The 17,422-nt window shown below is 41.5% G+C and overlaps 1 protein-coding gene across 3 annotated transcripts in view; it reads left to right on the forward strand.

The window, feature by feature from the left end:
- The first annotated feature begins 2,614 nt into the window (after positions 1–2,614).
- mib1 (MIB E3 ubiquitin protein ligase 1) overlaps positions 2,615–17,422 on the forward strand; it is an 85,750-nt gene continuing 70,942 nt past the window's right edge. For 2 of the 3 annotated variants that reach the window (XM_023977273.2, XM_023977274.2), the window contains exons 1-2: positions 2,615–3,655; positions 4,423–4,594. In XM_023977273.2, coding sequence (XP_023833041.1) covers positions 3,427–3,655; positions 4,423–4,594 — 401 coding nt within the window. In that variant the 5' untranslated portion in view covers positions 2,615–3,426. The remainder of the gene's footprint in view (positions 3,656–4,422; positions 4,595–17,422) is intronic. The other variant, XM_023977275.2, reaches the window with a different exon arrangement.

Here is a 17,422-nt window from a genome sequence, read left to right on the forward strand (position 1 = left end):
ATAGTGAAGTCATCAAAACTATGAAATAACACCAAAAAAGTGTTAAACAAATCATAGCATATTTTATATTTGAGGTTCTTCAAAGTAGCCACCCTTTGCCTTGATGACAGCTTTGCACACTCTTGGCAAAGAGTAGCTACTTTGAAGAATCTAAAATCTATTTTCATTTGTTTAACACTTTTTTTGTTACTAAATGAGTCCATATTTGTTCTTTCATAGTTTTGATGTCTTCACTATTATTCTACAATGTAGAACATGTCCAAACTGTCCAAACATTTGACTGGTACTGTATATCATAAGGATGTGGTAGCCTAAGTCTAATGGTGATGTTTAAACACTTCTCCAATCTCTGTTGAGATCTGATATTCTGCGCAGCGTGAGACGATGTCATAGAGGCCTATCATCAACCAATCATATTTCTAAAATCCTTTTGGGCTAAATTCCATCTAAATTTGGAGAGGACAACTGAACAAAAATATAAACGCAACATGTAAAGTGTTGGTCCCATGTTTCATGAGCTGAAATAAAAGATCTCTGAAATTAAATTAAAAAAGCTTATTTTTCTAAAATGTTGTGCACAAAATTTTCTGCATCCCTGTTATTGYGCATTTCTCCTTTGCCAAGATAATCCATCCACCTGACATGTGTGGCATATCAAGACAGCATGATCATTACACAGGTGCAGCTTGTGCTGGGGACAATAAACACCCTCTCTAAAATGTGTAGTTTTGTCACACAACACAATGTCTCAAGTTTTGAGGGAGTGTGCAATTGGCATGCTGACTGCAGGAATGTCCACCAGAGCTGTTGCCAGAGAATTGAATGTCCATTTCTCTACAATAAGCCACCTCCAACATCGTTTTAGAGAATTTGGTAGCATGTCCAACCGGCCTCACAACCGCAGACCACATGTATGACATTGTGTGGGCGAGCGGTTTGCTGATCAGACATGTCACCCATTGACCATGTTTGGGATGCTCTGGATCGACGTGTACAACAGCGTGTTCCAGTTCCCGCCAATATCCAGCAACTTCGCACAGCCAATGAAGAGGAGTGGGACAACGTTCCACAGGCCACAATCAACAGCCTGATCAACTCTATGCAAAGGAAATGTGTGGCTCTGCATGAGGCAAATGGTGGTCACACCAGATACTGACTGGTTTTCTGATCCACGCCCCTAACTTTTTTTTACGGTATCTGTGACCAACAGATGCATATCTATATTCCCAGTTATGTGAAATTCATAGATTAGAGCCTATTGAATTTATTTCAATTGACTGATTTCCTTATACGAATTGTAACTCAGTAAACGCTTTGAAATTGCATGTTCAGTATATTTACAAAAGCGTGCATCTGTCGAAGAGCTACAAAAGTAAGTAAATATCCATATTATATTAGACTGAAAGATATTACATAATTTCGTCAAATTTGTGAGGCTCTCCTTGTTCATTAGTTGCTCATTCAACATGTTTGCTGTTACTTCACTCAATCCCGTTTTAAAAGTATCCCATCCTAACTGGTGTACACTCATTCATTCCCTGAGACCAACCAGAAATGTTTCCTTGGCCAAATATTCCCCGATTTTCATAAAACAGCCACACATGTGATATCTCGTTTCTGCATCGCCAAATTTTGCGCAAGACAACATTGTTGTGTACGCTTCAATTGCTCGTTCCGTGCAGCTTTTGCAGGGGTGTAGAGCTGACAGAACACACCGCAGCGTCGCTCCAACTCCTCTCACAATGGGCACCAACTTGTCTAGTCAAGTTAGATAAAAGCTGAATCAATATCCTGGAAGATCACATAATGATTCATTAGTATTCTACATAAAATAACCAAATATAATATCATAATAAAACGTTACTGTTGCACCAAAAAGAACAACCTCATTTCTAAGCACTAAGGCGATGCTAAACTAAATGTTTTGAATGCAAAATGACTGGTTTTATTACTAATTTGTTTCTTGAATTGAATACCTATAATTCCTTGCGAAATTAACTTTTTGCCAAATTTTGTTGCACTTTTTGAAGCAGCATAGACCTGGCCAAGACTGCACAGGTGATATTGGCTTCAAGCACCGATTTTCACAGGGTTCTGGGTCAACAGTTCACTATGATAATTCAAATATGTTCCCAASCTGCTCCCATATGCAAACACCAAATCTAGGGGACCACATTTAAAATAGCTACCTAAATGCGGGTTTCAAACATTTAAAATAGCTACACACACACAAATCCCCCTCCTGTTCCACTGAGGCATACCTAATTTCAAAATAGGCCATGGCATCATTACTGTCAATCGCGAATGATAATTCTTCAGATTTTGCCAGTGAAATATCCGAACCTCGTCTGTCTGCATGCCAAATCATTTGATCGCCATCAGATTCATGTGAATATGCATTTATATCTACTTGAATTACTGTTTCGTGAGCCAGTTAGAGCAGATAGTGTCAACAATCTATATAGCCTTCCTGTATTTTTGTTTCAATCAAAGTACATTATGTCTGATGGCGTGCGCGGTGAGTTTGTTTTTTTACTATTCAGCTAGCCATCCTAAAATCTCATAAAGTGCTTTATTTGTCAAATGACGCTACGAGCTAGCCAAACCCTCATTTTCCAAATATCTTCATTGACCGCTGGTCCACCTCCGTCTGCTTGATGATTTACAATAATGGCGACGCTTTTATTCTGAGTGTACTTCTGCGAGCCATTTGACAAAATAAATACATTTGAGGGAAAAAAATCWAATACATATGATAATAAACGTATCAGGAAACAATTATATTCCAACAAAAAAAGGACTAAGCTGCGCTACTTGGCTAATGTGCTACTTAAGTTGTGGAGGTGGCATTCTTGAGGAGGCACAAGCGCTAACGTTAGCTAGCAGCTAACAAAGGTCTACAATTTCGTGACGATGTGGCTACTTTACAAGCTCTTGGGGTGACACTTTCTTGTGGTCTTGGGACGAAAAATAATTTAAAGGGGATACTGAGACGTACCAGTTATTTCCACACCGTTACAGAACAGCTTGTGGAGTGGAAAGTGCGTGCCATTCAACAGCTTACTTTGTCAGCTAACGTCAACTCGCTAGCTAGCATTTTGGCTATATTGGCTTTGCTTCCCAGTTCACTGCGTTGTTGTTTTTAGTTGGTTAACTTAACGTCTAACATTCACATTACGATACATTTGACTAACACCTTTGTCGCTAGCGTGTTAATGCTATGTTGTTTTTGAACGTTACAGTAAGCAGGCTAGCCACACAGTTCGGCGTGCTACTTGCAAACTAACAAGATATTGCTGAATTGTGTTCTTCTAGACAACAGACCGATTTTGCGTCGCAAAATTATCCTGCCGAACGAACACAGTTAACGTTAGTTAGCAAGCTAGCATATTCTGCTAGCTGGCAATTTGCGAGACCTTTTCGTAAATGACTACCGGCAGGAATAACCGTGTGATGATGGAAGGAGTTGGTGCAAGAGTGATCCGCGGACCCGATTGGAAATGGGGAAAACAGGATGGTGGAGAGGGACATGTAGGCACCGTCAGGAGTTTTGAAAGTCCGGAAGAAGTGGTTGTTGTCTGGGATAACGGGACTGCAGCCAACTACCGGTGCTCTGGTGCATACGACGTGAGGATATTTGATAGTGCTCCCACAGGTAATGTTTGCCTTCTGGTACTGCGATCCTAAACATCTTGTTTCCTGTTTTCGTGTTTCATTTAGCTTATCCATTTGAGTGTTGATGTGTACGCTACACAGTTATTTCGCTACCACATTTCAAGTATTGCAATGCACCAAGCTTTAGCGACATGGAAGAGCCTAACAGGGTAAACTGAACTCCATACAGATCATGTGGCATGTCCACTTTTTTACTGAACAAAAATATAAATGCAACATCCAACAATTTCAAAGATTTTACTGAATTACAGACTGTTAGTTAATACAGTTCATATAAGGAAATCAGTCAATTGAAATAGTCAGGTGGATGGATTGTCTTGGCAAAGGAGAAATGCTCACTAACAGGGATGTTAACAAATTTGTGCCCAAAATTTGGGAGAAGGAACATTTTGTGATTCATTTATTTATTTCAGCTCATGAAACATGAGACCAACACTTTATATGTTTATATTTTTGTTCCGTGTATTACCTACTGTTCACCTAACACCTTTTTTGCACTATTGGTTAGAGCCTGTAAGTAAACGTTTCACTGTAAGGTCTACTACACCTGTTGTATTCGGCGCACGTGACAAATAAACTTTGATTTGATTTAGAGTTAGTGAATGATGGTATGAAGATGGCAAGTTGAGCGACCACAGAGCCTCGGGCAGAGGGATAATTTCTTAACACGTCAAATTAAATCAGATTTGATTTGACACCTCTGTCCTCTTACCATTTCCTAACTGCCTTATTAACACTCCCTCTCAGGTATCAAGCATGACGGCACCATGTGCGACACCTGTCGTCAGCAGCCTATCATCGGGATCCGCTGGAAGTGTGCTGAATGCAACAACTATGACCTCTGCACCACCTGTTACCATGGAGACAAGCACCACCTGCGACATCGCTTCTACAGGATCACTACCCCTGGTAGCGAGAGGTGAGTACTGTCCACTGCCCCGTGAAGCCAATGGTTGCATTCCAGGACATCTTTAATGCAGTCACATTACGCTTTGTGAGATCTGGGGTGTATTCCTTATACAGATTCAGTTGTAAAACGTTTTGCAACCAAGAGTTTACTCCAAACAGAAAACATTTTGCAACAAAAACGTGAGTCCCTCCATGTGTCATTCCGTTTGCTCTGTTTGCTTCCGTTTGGTTTTTAAACGGTAAACGGCTTCCATTGCAATATGTAATGAATGCACCTCTGATTATCTTCACAGTATGACCGCAACAAAGGTAACATGGAACACAAGCCCTATGCGTAGGGGTGCTTTGTCAACTCAGCCCCACCTCTATGACAAAATCTATGATTTAGTGATGAGTTTAATGATAGCAGTTCCTATCTACATCCTTTGGTTGGTTATGTGGAGGAACCCACCAATTTTACTCTCCCTTCTGTTTTCTGTTCCTACCTGGCTGTCTCTGTGATTTTTGAGTTGTAATTCCTCAGCCCAGCCTGATAAGCAGACTCAACATGTGGCAACCGATCCTGGCTCTCTGTTGCCAGGCGACCGCACAGCCTCTATTTCAGAAGCAGTGATGTTGTTGGGGCCTCAGCCAATCCCATGTTACTGGCCATGTCTGTTTTTTTTCTGCTTCCATTGAAGATTTACAAGTAAAAGACCAAGCACAATTGAAAAAACAACCAACCTATCTTGAGAATGTTATGATGGAAAAGGAATGCAATAGTTTGAAATAATAATAAAAGGTGCTGAGAATACGTTAAATTTAAGAGGTTTTCAAAATTAACCAACTGACTGAAACAACCTGCAGAGAGTGCAACCAAGACATCTTATTGCATTAGGGCTGACCCCAATTAGTCGACTGGTCGATTGTTTGGTCATAGGCGGTTGGTTGACCAATATTATTATTTTTTTGTCGGGCATAAACAACACATGTGTACGCGGCCATCTCAGTGAACTAATCCATTGCAGAGGCCTAGACTAAAAGCCAATTTATGCTTGATCCGAGAAATGTGGTCAGAGGCTCCAAATGGAGGGTGTGATGCAATTGCGGAGCCTCCAGAGGCCAAATCGTGCTCCGTACTGCATCGCCATGCACCTCCCAAATGTTTTAACAATGCGGAGGGCTCTGTATAGCTCCGCATACACATGATTTGTTGAAGGTAGGTGGGGGTTCCTTGACAACTTCCTTCACAACAGCACTGCTCAGCGAAGCGCAAGAAGTATGAATGCCTTGATTTCTGCAGAGGCCGAATCACTGTAAATGCTGCATGGCCAATGCAGACATCAGATTCACCATGTGCCCACATACATAATGCACTTCTATCTCCAGAATACGCTCCCTCCCGCCAATGTGTGCACATTCATTGTTTCATTACTTCATTGTGTGAATTGTTAGTTTATATCAATTAGAGGTCGACCGATTATGATTTTTCAACGCTGATACCGATTATTGGAGGATCAAAAAAAGCCGTTGCCGATTTTTTTTATTTTTTATTTTCTAATAATGACAATTACAACAATACTGAATGAACACATATTTTAACTAAATATAATACATAAATAAAATCAATTTAGCCTCAAATAAATAATGAAACATGTTCAATTTGGTTTAAAAAATGCAAAAACAAAGTGTTGGAGAAGAAAGTAAAAGTGCAATATGTGCCATGTAAGAAAGCTAACGTTTAAGTTCCTTGCTCAGAACATGAGAACATATGAAAGCTGGTGGTTCCTTTTAACATGAGTCTTCAATATTCCCAGGTAAGAAGTTTTAGGTTGTAGTTATTATAGGAATTACAGGACTATTTCTCTCCCTACGATTTGTATTTCATATACCTTTGACTATTGGATGTTCTTATAGGCACTTTAGTATTGCCAGTAACAGTATAGCTTCCATCCCTCTCCTCGCCGCTACCTGGGCTCGAACCAGGAACACATCGACAACAGCCACCCTCGAAGCAGCGTTACCCATGCAGAGCAAGGGGAACAACTACTCCAAGTCTCAGAGCGAGTGATGTTTGAAACGCTATTAGCGCGCACCCCGCTAACTAGCTAGCCATTTCACATCGGTTACACCAGCCTAATCTCGGGAGTTGATAGGCTTGAAGTCATAAACAGCGCAATGCTTGAAGCATTGCGAAACGCACGAAAGTGCTGTTTGAATGAATGCTTACGAGCCTGCTGGTGCCTACCATCGCTCAGTCAGACTACTCTATCAAATCATAGACTTAATTATAACATAATAACACACAGAAATACGAGCCTTAGGTCATTAATATGGTCGAATCCGGAAACTATCATCTCGAAAACAAAACGTTTATACTTTCAGTGAAATACGGAACCGTTCCGTATTTTTTCTAACGGGTGGCATCCATAAGCACCGCATCGATTATATGCAACGCAGGACACGCTAGATAAACTAGTAATATCATCAACCATGTCTAGTTATAACTAGTGATTGTGATTGATTGTTTTTTATAAGATAAGTTTAATGCTAGCTAGCCACTTACCTTGGCTTCTTACTGCAGTCGTGTAACAGGCAGTCTCCTCGTGAGGCAGGTGGTTTGAGTGTTGGACTAGTTAACCCGTAAGGTTGCAAGATTGAATCCCTGAGCTGACAAGGTAAAAATCTGTCGTTCTGCCCCTGAACAAGGCAGTTAACCCACCGTTCCTAGGCCGTCATTGAAAATAAGAATGTGTTCTTAACTGACTTGCCTAGTTAAATAAAGGTGTAAAAAAAAAAGGAAATGCCGCAAAATCGGCGTCCAAAAATAGCAATTTCCGATTGTTATGAAAACTTGAAATCGGCCCTAATTAATCGGCCATTCCGATTAATCGGTCGACCTCTAATATCAATTCCCCATTACATATATCACAAGTACTACATTTACTGTTATTGCCTATAATTTCTAACCTATGTTTGTTACTTTGGTTACGGTAATTTCTGTTAATGCATTCAATATTATTATTCCAGTCTTACCGTTCTCATTGTCGGAGTGCACAGATTGTTTGCAGCGCGCACAACCTATGCTACACTTGTGAATAACACATTTTGATTTATTTCATTCCATTACGAGTTGACAATTTAGTCATTGTCTTATATTTGGAGTGCTCCTGTCAATGTTGAGTAAGTACGCATACGCATAGAAGTAGGCTTATAGGCTACCTGGCCTGCGCACAAATGTAGGCATATAATTGTGCCCATTTGGGGATCTGATAGTATTTCTGATTGGCTTAACGCACAACCACTAATGAGCTGTGGAGCTTCTCAAAATACATTTTTCTTCACCTCAAACAGCAAGCAAACAGTCTGTTTTTACATCCATTGAGAATTACAATAGTTCATCAATGTATTTGAAAACATCTTTCCAGCTCTCTCCCTTTAGATAACCGCTCAGCGTGAAAGGGAAAAATGTCATAAAATTAGCCTACCTGATTACTTCTCATCGGTGCTTGACTTGAAGTGAAATAGGTTCCGGAACTCATTTTGGGTGCTGGTACTGTTTATATTTAGATGCAAGAGCTCCACAATACTTGAGTTAATACTCTTTAAGAGGAATATAAAATGTTGTTTTTCTGGTACTCAGCTCCGGTGAGCTCCTGTCCAAGTCGAGCGCTGCTTCTTATCCCTTGCGTAAATAGTCTACAGCTGTTTGTCCTGAGCTCACTGGGACAGGAAACTTTCAGGGCCCAGAATATTTAATACAATGTTGCAAGTTCGCAGACCCAAGTTAATAGTTGATACAATGTTTCAAGTTCGTTGCAGGCAGACAGGCCATGCATAGCCAATATTATTTATAAGATATTTATTTTTATCAGGATATTTTCTWCCTGCAGGCTGTAAAAAAATATATATATATAAAAAAAAGAAATACAAGTTTAAAAATGTTGAACATTTGATTGGTCGAAAGAACAAACGACTTTCGCTCTACAAAGATTTTTTTTGTGTGTGTCGGGGACAGCCCTACATTGCAAACAATATGTTTGCTTACTAAAGCAGTCACTCCATCCGCTTCAAGCCCTTTGTGAGATTCAAAGGAACAAACAAAACGCATGGCGCAACAGCTGGCACCTTTTCAAGGACATATGACCTCAGTTCCCCTGAGACAGTTATTGCATGACTGCAAACAAAGGCAGCAGGGGGGTCCCTGTCCTCCCTCAGACACTGCTCTGAACTGAAGGCATGGTGTACTGTTTTGTTATGCCACATTAGATTATTTCACTGACTGTGGGAGGGGATGGGGGGAGTGTCCCCAAGACAGCAGTCTGTTTACATTGGTTAGGCCTACAGTGTCCAGCTGCTCTGTCTAGTTGTCTAGCCTCAAGGACTCTACTGTGGTTAGTTAGACCACTGCCATGAGGCTTTGGCTTCTCTCTTGACCAATTACCAGTAAAGGAGCATGAATGCGTGCGTCGTCGGTAAAGTAATGGCAGTGCTATGGAACAAACAATAGGATAGGATGCCACCTTTCAAGGTCAGTTCCACTAATTTCTGCCCTGCTAGAGCTGCCCCGGTCAACTGTGCGTGCTGTTGTTGTGAAGTGGAAATGTCTAGGAGCAACAACTGCTCAGTCGCCAAGTGGTAGGCCACACAAGCTAACAGATCGGGACCGCCGAGTGCTGAAGCACATAAAAATCGTCTGTCCTCGGTTGCAACACTCACTATCGAGTTCCAAATTGTCTCTGGAAGCAACGTCAAAACAATAATTATTCATCGGGAGCTTCATAAAATGGGTTTCCACAGCCAAGCAACCGCACACAAGCCTAAGATCATCATGCGCAATGTCTAGCGTCGGCTGGCGTGGTGTAAAGCTCGCCGCCATTGGACTCTGGAGTAGTGGAAATGCGTTCTCTGGAGTGATTAATCACGCTTCACCATCTGGCAGTCCGATGGACGAATCTGGGTTTGGCGGATGCCGGGAGAATGCTGCCTGCCCCGAATGCATAGTGCCAAATGTAAAGTTTGGTGGAAGAGGAATAATGGTCTGGGGCTGTTTTTCATGGTTCAGTTTAGGCCCCTTAGTTTCAGTGAAGGGAATTATTAATGCTACAGCATACAATAACATTCTAGACGATTCTGTGCTTCCAACTTTGTGGCAACAGTTTGGGGAAGGCTCTTTCCTGTTTCAGCATGACAATACCCCCAACTTCATTATATCCACATAATTTTCCTGCCTCATGATGCCATCTATTTTGAGAAGTGCACCAGTCCCTGCAGCAATGCACCCCCACAACATGATGCTGCCACCTCCATGCTTCACGGTTGGGATGGTGTTCTTCAGCTTGCAAGCCTCCCATTTTTCCTCCAAATGTAACGATGGTCAATATGGCAAAACAGTTCTATTTTTGTTTCATCAGACCAGAGGACATTTCCCCAAAAAGTACAATCTTTGTCCCCATGTGCAGTTGCACTGTCTCAGATAACATGTTATTATTGGTCAAAAGCTTATTTTCACATGCGAGAAGACGCAGACAATGAAACCTGTTCGGAATATATCATTTATGGATTGTGGCAGGACGATATTTCACAATTGGTGTGAACGGCGTCATAAACAAGATGTGTTCGTATTTATTTATTTTTCGGACTAATTATTCAGATGAAAAATGAAACCTGTTCGGAATATATCATTTATGGATTGTGGCAGGACGATATTTCACAATTGGTGTGAACGGCGTCATAAGCAAGATGTGTTCGTATTTATTTATTTTTCGGACTAATTATTCAGATGAAAAATAACGTACTTGGTGAGAAAGGGCCTTTACTGAAAATAGGCCTTTTACAAGATTAAATCATGACATAAGCGTTAAATTCTAATTAGAGATCATCCAGACAGGCTACTTTAGGAAACTTTCTGAATGGTTTTATAGGCCTATAGAGATAATCAGCGAACTCACACACGCACACCCCTGTAAAAGGACCTGTCAATCAGTGAGTGTACAAAACATTAAGAACACCTTCCTAATATTGAGTTGCACCATTCTTGATACACATGGGAAACTGTTGAGCGTGACACACCCAGCAGCTTTGCAGATCTTTACACAAACCGATGCGCCTGGCACGTACTACCATGCCACTTAATTKTTTTGTCTTGCCCATTCACCCTCTGAATGGAACACAATCCATGTCTCAATTGTGGATTTAATAAGTGATTTAACAGGTGACATCAATAAGGGATCACAGCTTTCACCTGGTCAGTCTGTCATGGAAAGAGCTGGTGTCCTTAATGTTTTGTACATTGTGTCAGACACAAGACTATTTGTCCTTACAAAAACCTAGGCCTACCTTAGGCTTTCCGAAAGTAGGCTACAAGATAATGAATTGACGGGGAGCGAGACAGCTAGTATTAAGATGAAATTGACAATCATTAAAATAGAAACAAATACAAGTAACATGTCCATATACTATTTATCAGTGCTGATTAGTCTATAAATGAAGAAATATGTTATCAAATTATACCATGGCGGGTTGGATAGAATTGGCTCGTTGTTCATTTGACACATTTTTCATCGGAGCCAGAACAACCTTGTCGACGACTGTTGAATAATTAATATAGTCAGACACATCCAACCTGTTTTAAAATAATGTATTTACTAGCAAGCAATGAAAACGTGCATAGCCTATAGACGAGCGTTTCTACACCCCCTGCACCTCTACCGGATTAGCTGCTCCAACATCAAACAACAGTTGGAAAGAAGAGATGTAGACAGAAGTTAGCAAAACAAGGCCTATTTAATCAGGGTTTTTTACGATGATTTTATTTTCATGGCCGTCTTAGTCCATAAATGTCAGTTACACGGTTATTCAATTACCGTCACAGCCATACTTCAGAGTACCCAATTGTTGTGCTGGCAATGGTCTGTAGAGTAAGTAAAAAAAAAAAWATATATATATATTTTTATTTCACCTTTGTTTAACCAGGTAGGCCAGTTGAGAATAAGTTCGCATTTACAACTGCGACCTGGCCAAGGTTAAGCAAAGCAATGCGACAAAAACAACAACAAAGAGTTACACATAAAGAAACGTACAGTCAATAACAAAATAAAAAAATCTATGTACAGTGTGTGCAAATGAAGAAAGGAGGTAAGGCAATAAATGGGCCATAGAGGCGAAATAATTACAATTTAGCATTGACACTGGAGTGATATTAACACTGGAGTGATAGATGTGCAGATGATGATGTGCAAGTAGAGATACTGGGGTGCAAAAGAGCAAGAGGATAAGTAACAATATGGGGATGAGGTAGTTCGGTGTGCTATTTACAGATTGGCTGTGAACAACCGGTAAGCTGCTCTGACAGCTGATGCTTAAAGTTAGTGAGGGAGATATAAGACTCCAGCTTCAGCGATTTTTTTTTTTTTTTTGCAATTCGTTCCAGTCATTGGCATCAGAGAACTGGAAGGAAAGGCTGCCAAAGTAGGTGTTGCCTTTGGAGATGACCAGTGAAATATACCTGCTGGAGCGCGTGCTACGGGTGGGTGTTGCTATGGTGACCAGTGAGCTGAGATAAGGCGGGGCTTTACATAACATAGACTTATTGATGACCTGGAGCCAGTGGGTCTGGCGACGAATATGTAGTGAGGGCCAGCCAACGAGAGCATACAGGTCGCAATGGTTGGTAGTATATGGGGCTTTAGTGACAAAACGTATGGGACTSATAGACTACATCCAATTTGTTGAGTAGAGTGTTGGAGGCTATTTTGTAAATGACATCGTCGAGGATCGGTAGGATGGTCAGTTTTACGAGGGTATGTTTGGCAACATGAGTGAAGGAGGCTTTGTTGCGAAATAGGAAGCCGATTCTAGATTTAATTTTGGATTGGAGGTGCTTAATGTGAGTTTTTTAAATTTATTTTTATTTGACCTTTTTTTAACTAGGCAAGTCGGTTAAGAACAAATTCTTATTTTCAGTGATGACCTAGGAACAGTGGGTTTAATGCCTTGTTCAGGGACAGAGTCTGAAAGGAGAGTTTACAGTCTAACCAGACACATAGGTAGTTGTCTACATATTCTAAGTCCGAACCGTCCAGAGTAGTGATGCTAGTCGGGCGGGAGGGTGCGGGCAGCAATCTGTTGAAGAGCATGCACTTAGTTTTACTAGCATTTAAAAGCAGTTGGAGGCCACAGAAGGAGTGTTGTATGGCATTGAAGCTTGTTTGGAGGTTTGTTTAGCACAGTGTCCAAAGAAGGGCCAGATGTATAAAGAATGGTGTCGTCTGCATAGAGGTGGATCAGAGAATCACCAGCAGCAAGAGTAACATCATTGATATATACAGAGAAAGGAGTCGGCCCTAGAATTGAACCTTGTGGCACCCCCATAGACTGCCAAAGGTCCGTACAACAGGCCCTCCGATTTGACACACTGAACTCTYTCTGAGAAGTAGTTGGRGAACCAGGCGAGGCAGTCATTTGTGAAACCAAGGCTGTTTTAGGGAGCGTTTGACAGTGATGAGGGGTGGTCGTTTGACCGCGGACCCATTACGCACCTACACAGGCAATGAGGCAGTGATCGCTGAGATCCTGGTTGAAGAGAACAGAGGTTTATTTAGAGGGCAAGTTGGTCAGGATGATATCTAAAAGGGTGCCCATGGTTACATATTTAGGGTTGTTCCTGGTAGGCTCCTTGATCATTTGTGTGAGATTGAGGGCATCTCGCTTAGATTGTAGGTCGGCCGGGGTGTTAAGCATGTCCCAGTTTAGGTCACCTAACAGTACGAACTCTGAAGATAAATGGGGGGCAATCAATTCACATATGGTGTCCAGGGCACAGCTGGGGGCTGTAGGGGGTCTATAACAAGCGGCAACAGTTAGAGTCTTGTTTCTGGAAAGGTGGATTTTAAAAGTAGAAGCTCGAATTGTTTGGGCACAGACCTGGATAGTATGAAAGAACTCTGCAGGCAATCTCTGCAGTAGATTGCAACTCCGCCCCCTTTGGTAGTTCTATCTTGTCAGAAAATGTAGTAGTTAGGGATGGACATTTCAGGATGTTTGGTGGCCTTCCTAAGCCAGGATTCAGACATGGCTAGGACATTCGGCCTGGGTTAACCTCTACATTATCAGAGGAACAGAGGTGGAGTATGATAAGGGTACGGCTAAAGACTATAAGAACTGGTCGTCTAGTGCTTTCGGGAACGGAGAGTAAAAGGAGCAGATTTCTGGGCGAGGAAGAATAGATTCAAGGCATAATGTACAGACAAGGGCATGGTAGGATGTGAGTGCAGTGGAGGTAAACCTAAGCATAGTTTAAGGACTGCGATGATGAAACATGAATTGCACAGCCTTTGTTGGTGTGGTGTTGCTCTGGTGATCAGACAGGGCCATCTGGCAAGCCAACTGCACTGCTCACTGTCATTGTAATGCTTCAGGCTATTTTCATGGCTAGCCTAGGCATGGCTTTTGATCCCCATCATCAAAACTGGGAATGTTTTTAGTGAGCAGTTAGACATGCTCGTTTAGAGGCTCCTCTGAAATTCAGTTAGCAGCTCTACTTCTTCATCAAAAGAGATGGAGTTGAGGAGTGTTTTGTTTTGAGGTTGTTGACACCTCTTGAAATATTCTACCAAGCTGTCGTTAGTGACCAAAGGTTCACTGTAGTGATGCAGGGTTAGGCTGGGGTAGGCCGTAATTGTAAATAAGAATTTGTTCTTAACCGACTTGCCTAGTTAAATAAAGGTTACACACACACACACACCACGCTGACCAAAAAGTTATTTTGTTGGCATTTACGTATGTCCTCATTACCAGTAAAACATAATCAAAACCTATTTCTTTCACTTACTTTCTGTGCTGTTTCATTGTTCATTTGTTCAGTCGTTTCATTCTCAACCAGGATTTCTATGAAACGCCGTCTGGGTCTTGGCTATGGAACGCCGTTTGGGTCTTTGTGTGTCAAAAAATATAGTATTTAACACTATTTGACGATCAATCAGGACCTGAATATGACTGCACATCACATAATAATTTAACCGTTCATAATTTTTTACTTAGTGTAATCAATGTGTAATAACTCACTCATATTTCATATGTCACAACAATTCATTGGTACATATGCTATGATGTTGGTAAAGTTGTCTTGCGCACTTACAGTGCTGGTCATAAAAGAAAGCTTTCCAGCTCATGGATGCAAAAAAAAAATCTTCCCCAATAACAGAAAAACGAGATCTGTTTTAGTAGCTATAGTTAGCTATCTAACTATATAGCTAAGTGTCATCATCTAAAATAATGCTAATTTAGAAGACAGTTCTTATTTGATTAATGGTGGTCAGACCTATGTGAAACTAGTCACAATAAGGATTAACCACAATAGTGGACTTTGCTGTTAGCCTTCAAAATAAAAGTATGGCATAATTCTACTATTTGTATTCATTTGCATACCTGTCAATAACACTCTTTTATTTTGAAGGCAAACCACAAATTCCACTTGTGCCTAATCCTTATTGTGGCTAGCTTCACAACACAACCCGGTGCGTTCAAGCCTCACTAGACAGATGAAGCTAGCTGGCTGCTTATATAACGTTAGCTCTGGGCAACAGGGTTAAGTAGCTGGCTAGCTATTTATTTTCATGAACTGAAGTTCAATTTCAATAGGTGAACAACAAGTGGCAACCTAGCGGTGCTCAACCAGTCGGCGAAAGCCAACATCACCCACGACAGAGAACGGTTGATTGTCAAGGGTAATAAATTCCATTATCTTGGCTTTAATGGACTAGTGACGTTGCGCAAGTTGGAAGCTGTGGTTTTCTGGATGAAACGCGCCAAATAAATTGACATTTTGGATATACACTGCTCAAAAAATAAAGGGAACACTAAAATAACACATCCTAGATCTGAATGAGTGAAATATTCTTATTAAATACTTTTTTCTTTACATAGTTGAATGTGCTGACAACAAAATCACACAAAAATTATCAATGGAAATCAAATGTATCAACCCATGGAGGTCTGGATTTGGAGTCACACTCAAAATTAAAGTGGAAAACCACACTACAGGCTGATCCAACTTTGATGTAATGTCCTTAAAACAGGTCAAAATGAGGCTCAGTAGTGTGTGTGGCCTCCACGTGCCTGTATGACCTCCCTACAACHCCTGGGCATGCTCCTGATGAGGTGTCAGATGGTCTCCTGAGGGATCTCCTCCCAGACCTGGACTAAAGCATCCGCCAACTCCTGGACAGTCTGTGGTGCAACGTGGCATTGGTGGATGGAGCGAGACATGATGTCCCAGATGTGCTCAATTGGATTCAGGTCTGGGGAACGGGCGGGCCAGTCCATAGCATCAATGCCTTCCTCTTGCAGGAACTGCTGACACACTCCAGTCACATGAGGTCTAGCATTGTCTTGCATTAGGAGGAACCCAGGGCCAACCGCACCAGCATATGGTCTCACAAGGGGTCTGAGGATCTCATCTCGGTACCTAATGGCAGTCAGGCTACCTCTGGCGAGCACATGGAGGGCTGTGCGGCCCCCCAAAGAAATGCCACCCCACACCATGACTGACCCACCGCCAAACCGGTCATGCTGGAGGATGTTTGCAGGCAGCAGAACGTTCCTGATGTACTGGCCTGTCTCCTGGTAGCGCCTCCATGCTCTGGAACACTACGCTGACAGACACAGCAAACCTTCTTGCCACAGCTCGATTGATGTGCCATCCTGATGAGCTGCACTACCTGAGCCACTTGTGTGGGTTGTAGACTCCGTCTCATGCTACCACTAGAGTGAAAGCACCGCCAGCATTCAAAAGTGACCAAAACATCAGCCAGGAAGCATAGGAAGAAAAGTGGTCTGTGGTCACCACCTGCAGACCACTCCTTTATTGGGGTGTCTTGCTAATTGCCTATAATTTCCACCTGTTGTCTATTCCATTTGCACAACAGCATGTGAAATTTATTGTCAATCAGTGTTGCTTCCTAAGTGGACAGTTTGATTTCACAGAAGTGTGATTGACTTGGAGTTACATTGTGTTGTTTAAGTGTTCCCTTTATTTTTTTGAGCAGTGTATATCGACGGAATTAATCGAACAAAAGGACCATTTGTGATGTTTATGGGACATATTGGAGTGCCTACAAAAGAAGTTCGTCAAAGGTAAGGCATGAATTATATTTTTATTTCTGCGTTTTGTGTCGTGCCTGCAGTGTTGAAATATGCTACTCTCTTTGTTTACTGTTGTGCTATCATCAGATAATAGCATCTTATGCTTTCGCCGAAAAGCCTTTTTGAAATCTGACATGTTGGCTGGATTCACAACGAGTGTAGCTTTAATTTGGTATCTTACGTGTGATTTAATGAAAGTTTGATTTTATATCATTTTATTTGAATATGACGCTCTGTATTTTCCCTGGCTATTGGCCAGGTGGGACGATTGCGTCCCACCTACCCCAGAGAGGTTAACTTCTCAAGGGTAGGGGGCAGCATTCGGATTTTTGGATGAAAAGCATGCCCAAATTAAACTGCCTGCTTCTCAGGCCCAGAACATATGATATGCATATAATTGGTAGATTTGGATGGAAAACYCTCTAAAGTTTCCAAAACTGTTAAAATAGTGTCTGTGAGTATAACAYAACTGATTTGGCAGGTGAAAACCTGAGAAAGATCCATTCGGGAAGTAGTTTTATTTTTGGTTTTGTAGTTTTCTATTCAATGCCATTACAGTATCCATTGACGTAGGACTCAAATTGCAGTTCTTATGCCTTCCACTAGATGTCAACAGTCTTTAGAAGTTGTTTCAGGCTTGTATTCTGAAAAATGAGGAAGTAAGAGCAGTCTGAATGAGTAGATCCTAAAGTGTCACAGAGCTTTATCATGCGTG

The sequence above is a fragment of the Salvelinus sp. IW2-2015 genome, linkage group LG32, assembly GCF_002910315.2.
Source record: "Salvelinus sp. IW2-2015 linkage group LG32, ASM291031v2, whole genome shotgun sequence".
Classification (NCBI taxonomy): domain Eukaryota; kingdom Metazoa; phylum Chordata; class Actinopteri; order Salmoniformes; family Salmonidae; genus Salvelinus; species Salvelinus sp. IW2-2015.